The sequence below is a fragment of the Opisthorchis viverrini genome (assembly GCF_000715545.1).
Source record: "Opisthorchis viverrini unplaced genomic scaffold opera_v5_66, whole genome shotgun sequence".
Taxonomy (NCBI): domain Eukaryota; kingdom Metazoa; phylum Platyhelminthes; class Trematoda; order Opisthorchiida; family Opisthorchiidae; genus Opisthorchis; species Opisthorchis viverrini.
The window spans coordinates 813788-819760 of record NW_008751723.1 but is presented as its reverse complement, the minus strand read 5'-3'; the positions used below and the strand labels follow the sequence as shown (position 1 = coordinate 819760).

The 5973-nt window shown below is 42.0% G+C and overlaps 1 protein-coding gene across 1 annotated transcript; it reads right to left on the bottom strand.

Annotated features, from left to right (window-relative positions):
- Positions 1 to 735: 735 nt before the first annotated feature.
- Positions 736 to 5195, bottom strand: T265_13446 (hypothetical protein; the record flags this gene model as incomplete). Its single annotated transcript, XM_009168901.1, has 2 exons — positions 736 to 841; positions 4846 to 5195. Coding segments are annotated over 2 exons (438 nt in total), but the record flags the coding sequence as incomplete, so codon positions are not given.
- Between the last annotated feature and the right edge of the window lie 778 nt (positions 5196 to 5973).

Sequence of the window (5973 nt, the reverse complement as noted above, 5' to 3'; positions counted from 1 at the left end):
CAAAAAATTAAGTAAATGTTGTATTCATAATTTGGCCTTGGTGTTTGTGGGGTGTTCAGATTAATCTGCCGTCTGAAACTGAGGACGCGTCACAAATCGACTAGTCCACAGAAACTAGGGGACTATTGTCTCAAACATTGTAAAACATCAAATGTAGTTTGTTACTGATTAGTTACTTTGAAATGTACAACATTGTGGGGTAAAGGAGTATGTGCACGTGCCGACCACAATGTAGCCGAATCAACGTAAGTTCAAAACATTTGGAAGAAGGGTATAGTGTGGGCGTGCGTCTAGGAAAATCGAAGTTGTATCAAGGCTGAAAAAATCGGAACCGTCCAGCAGGCAGGAATGGATTTAGTGACGTTTTCGAGTAAGCGATTCATTCCATTTGCAACTCCGTTCAGTTTACCTAAGTACGGGCCTGATAAGAAAGAAATCAATTTGCTGTACAAATTTGAGTGAAGCAGTATCAAGTGAATCAGAGATTTCTGTGCCCTCCATGCTTCTCCTTACGTGACAGAGACAATTGTTCTCGTTTGCGTGCCCCACTCGAATCGAGAGAAATTTTACACTATGCAAACGCAGATTACGTGTGGGCAAATTGGAGAGGGCAAGTTGAATTAAGAGTACTCGAAAAACCAAATTAATTTGTAAATGAGTGTATATTCGCTGATTCCGTGCACTTTGGTTTCAAGTAGAACATAAGGTTGACGGAAACCCGGGGACTGCGCCTACCTGATGGCCCCTAAAAGGGCGAAACCGGTCGTAGGCTGTCGACGGATTTTCAGCAACCCTATGAGTAGTACGTACAAAGATAAGACTGCTCTTGTTCCGGCAACATCTAAGTCATCATTTTTATTCCATGTGTATGATCGAACTACTACTGTTTGTTTTTTCTGTCAAATTATCTATCTTTTGTCAAGGTAAGGGAGCTAACGGTTTTGTGAGAACATCAACGGAAACCCATCCTCTTCGGTATAAATATATGTTAAATCCAAATATATATCATGGGAATACAGGGCCGACATATTTTCAGTGGTGGCGGTTTTGATATCATTATCTAGTTTGCTGGCTTTGACGTGATTATCGGTTTTCTTATTTCATCCCGATATGGGTGGCCGTCAATTAACGGGACGATATCAGATGGAAACCTTTGCTATGCGGTTGTAGTCAGCTGCTTGATCGCGTCAACAAACATGAACCTACCAATTTTGCGATGAAGGTTAGCTCTTGCGGCACGCTAAATCCCAGTCCCCAAATGGATTCTTAATCTACTGTGTGCAATAAAAACCATAAACGTCTTACAGAACGCTTGTTGTGTCCTTTTTTGCTCAGTTAACTCCAGGTTGAGGGAGATGCATGCTCTTTTCGACCGAATTTTGCAGCATTTAGGGCGTTCATGAATGAGGGATTTCACTACATTAGCTGAACACCTTAATGAGCTTGATGAATCCACAACATCCGGCTCCGTTCACTAATGCGAACACTGAAATCAGAATTAAGAGTTTTGTTCCGCTGTTCCATTTCAAGCATTTGTCGATCGCAAATGTTTCGAATGCGACCTATGAACTGGTAGACAACACACCGATGGATACATATGTGGGCACTTTGTCACTTTGGTCAGGGTGAAGAGGGTAAGCACTGTATTGCAAACAGATCATTCAAATACAGTCACTGAGTTGCAGCCGATTGTGAAAATACTCTTTGACTTCAGACAGATAGTAAAGCTGAGCATAATTTCACGGAAAGTCTGCACTCGCATTCGCATTTACATGGATGACCATCAACTCACTCAATTAATCAGCCGTAACACCCTGACGAGTTCAGTTAAGTATGCCAGCGAAGGAGACAAGAGACGAGTTATAGTGAGATTTGTTTTAAAGAGCTCCAAATACGTGCATTTGAATATTTTTTTCCTGAAATCTCCTGTCAATCTTTGACACCACTACTGAAGTTGGCAAGCTAGCAGCAAGTTTTCAGAAGCATCCTGATTGTCTTTTGAGTAAGCATTTCTGTCTCTTTAGGCAGTATGATCAGATTAATTTGAAGACGCAGCTGAATTGTGAACTTTTCAGACCTTCTAGCTAGCTGCAGATAGGAAACAATTAGAAAAAAGGCAAGCAATAGGCAATTGGCATCATTTGTCGTCGAACGATTCTTCCAGAATATTTCGACTCCATTCAACCAGGCGCGATGTGCATTATGTCAGAGCATTTATCCTTCCTACAGACAGGTTGTTGCAAATACACTCCTTCTCCCGGGGAAAAATATACTGCTGGTGACACGGACGTCAAAACTTGTCTACGAATTGGGGTTTTGAAAGAAACTGAATGGTTGAAGGGATATAAATATAAGCTGTTCCATGCAACAGTCCTTCCCAGGAGCGACATTCTCCTGAACCTAAAAAACGGTCAACGGATCCAACGGTAGTGCTTCCTAATGCATTCCGTTTTTTTTCTCCTCTAGAATTTTCCAGTAACAGAGGGAACTTCCATCCTCCCTATCAGTACCGCTCCCAAATAAAAGGTTAAATGCTATCACTAAGGCTTAAAAATTGCTTCACCCTGAATAAATAAAGTAAAGGTCCCAATTTTATCGCCCAAAAGCAACCCGGAAAGTTACATTCGTTTAAAACAGGCTCCTGTGAAGCAGGTACTCGTGAGTCACAAAATTTTTGAGGGGTTTGTCAGTACTTAAGAATAGATGATCGTTTAGGTCAGAGATTGAGGAATCAATGACAACAAAGAAGTCTATTCCTGGTGTCTTCGCAACATTCGACTAGAACAGCTCACAGAATGTGAAATGTGACAGTTTGGTAATGTTCTTCGCTATCTACGTACCTATGTAATTAGAGTCACATTTCTACTGCCAAACCACGCGAAGCTGGTGGAATCATCAAGGCGATAACACTGAATATTCAGATGCTGAAATCTGGGTATGAAGGCTATATAGGCTAAATCCCCTGGAGTTAAAGTTGGATAGAAATTTGTGAAAGCCTCACCGCTGACCAATGAAAAAGGCAACCACGATTTGAGACATCCAGGAAGACTGGTCATCCCTTAGGTGAAGAGAGTAAAGCCAAAGCTAAGATACAAAACTTTATATATGGTCGGTCTGGACTCTCTGTATATAGACAAACTACAGTATCCTTCCATATGAGAAATTATATTCATTAGATTGAACTATTTCCATTTGTAGTATACATGAAGGAATAGTTAAAACTTTCCCACTGTGTCGTCATGGCAGAAGCTAACTAACCGGAATTAATGAATGGATTTACAAGAAACGATGAAATTCCATAAATCCACTTGTAGTTGAGCTGCCTTTAACTACAAATGCAGATGCTTCTGGGCTTTCCAACCCATAGGATACCATCAGTTCGATTCGTGATCGAAAGCATTGTTGGATCGATTGAGATGTGTAAAATATTGTGGAATCGATAATGGTATGAGGATCCTCGTTAAACCAGTAAATACTGCTCCCCGGTTTATTTAAGGACTGCAAACTTTGACCGCGTAATAGTGATCCTAACCGTTAATTTTTAGGCTTGAATATTTACACCACTATAAGATGGTCAGGTTGAAACGAAGCTATTTGACACTCGAAGGAAGAATGAAGCTAGAGTTACTGACGACTTCACTGATTATGTCGTACAGTTATGGAAGTATAAAAAATTACGCTAAAACCTCGATCTCTGTGATTACCACGTTCAGAGGTTTCCTGAGCAGGTACCTTTTCTAACCTGAGCCTAATTCGTAGATTTTTTCTTTTTCACCATCGGCTGGAGAAGACATATGATCACAAAAACAGTGAAGTACAATTTTATAGAACTAAGAAAACGTTCCTTGATGGGAAGTGACTGTTTGCTACTTTTAACGCGTAAAAAAGTGCAGTTCAGACTCTGCTGAAGTTTCTTATACAGGTCCTTTCGATATCTACAGAAAACCAGACCAAATCTAGTTCACATATCGAAAGTGTAGTAGGACAAGCTGAAACTGATCAACACAAAGGCTTATGTTGTAATTTGAAACTTCACAGAAAAGATGCCTCTGCTATAAATAACCGAGATATTTTGACAACATGAATTCGGACACCGTCGTCTGGAAAAGAAAGGATACGGATGACGCAAGAACTTTTTTCAGGAACCATGTATTTTCACAGCTGAACAGTTCACTTGAACCATTCTTACCAGACTGAATTCCGGGCTGTTTTCAAATACGATGAGCTCGATCACCTAAAGGGTGAAGAGATATAAATAAATGTGGCTCCCCTGTCAAACACTGCTTTTGATGAACTCGACTAAGGTCACCGTTGGGCCTGCCATATATGTTATGTGCACTTTTTGAGCAATTCTAATTCATCTGGATTATTGGGTGGTGAACGTTTTCAGAAAAAAAACTTTCCTTAAAACAAAGACGAGCCGATTTATCACTGTCATAGTTTAACAAAGGTGAAAAGTAAGCTAAATTTAGCTTCCTTTCATAGGACATGCTTCGATTGCCTAATCTCTCAGTTTGACCAAATGTTGACTGTTTACCCTGGTGCATAAAGTTTGCTCCTAACTTTTTACTTGACCCTAAAATTTCAAAGAACAATGTCCGAGGTGATACAAATGTAATGTGGGTGCTTCTCGTTGTCGGTGTTTTTTCTTGTTTTTCAGACTGAATGTCGAATAATGACGAAATAGCTCCTGCAATGCACTCAAAACCTACTGAGGCTTTTCCCCAGCAAAAAACTAGAATTAAAAATGCGATGGAATCAGTTGAAAGATTCTACATCTATGGGGAAGACCTAATAGAATGGGGGATATCCCATACAGCACCGATTTTTCAAAGCTGACCACACCTTGCGTGATAGCATCAAATTTCAAGTTCATAGTCAGATAGAGGAAGAAAGCCTTCGCTGCGGAGTTCGACATGCCGGCCGACCGCCACGAGGCTATGAGGCGGTTCAAGACGGCCAGGAAGGCGCCTGGATCTGACCCGACCGTGTTCTTCGCCGGCATGCAGCAGTTGTTGGATCGCGCTTTGCTGGGGATGGATGGAGTGTCGCGCCACCAGTTGCTGTTGGACCATTTCGTCGAAGGTGTGCAGCCGGCGCTTGGTGCCCAGTTGTGGTTGGCGCGAGCAACTGGCCAGTTGAGTGTGGAGGAGCTGGTGCGCCGGCCGGGGTCGATCATAAGCACGGGTGAAAGTCTGGTTATTTGCAATTCAGACTACCTGAATAGTTCACAAAATTTCACTCAATTTCATTTAGACCCTAGTTAAGTCGCCATCTTCGGAAGATCAGTGTCACAGGGACGCGGCCACTTAAGTTAGACACTTAAGCGTGCTGTTTTTCAAAATTCTTAAAGGATGTTAGGGTACTGTTGACCAGCAAAATTTGCAAGCAATTTTTCTATCCTTGCAAAATGTGTTTCATCTCGTGAGACACTAATCTGGTTTTGCGGGAGACTCACCTGGAACCCAGCTGAATCTTTCGTTTGTGATGTTTCCAGGCAACTGAATGTGATGCATTAGGCCGCTTCATGTTCCAGCCGCTATGATATTCGAGATATCGCGATACATGTATATTTGTAATGCACTACTCAAAAGGCTGCTGAAAATTCGTCAACAGCCCACAACCGATTTCGCCCTTCTTGGGGCTCATCAGGTAGGCGCAGTTCTTATGGGTAACGCATTACGCATATACATGTATCGGGATATCTCGAATATCGTAGCGACTGAAACATGAGGCGGCCTGGTGCAGCACATTCAGTTGCCGAGAACGTCACAAACGAGAGATTCAGCTGGGTTCCAGGTGAGTCTCTCGAAAAGCCGAGTTAGTTTGCAAATGAGTGTAGTTCGCTAATTTCGTGCAATTCGGTTTCAAGTAGAATATATGGTTGACGGAAACTCGGGGACTGCACCTACCTGATGAGCCCCAAAAAGGGCGAAACCGGTCGTGGGCTGTCGCCGCATTTTCAGCAACCTT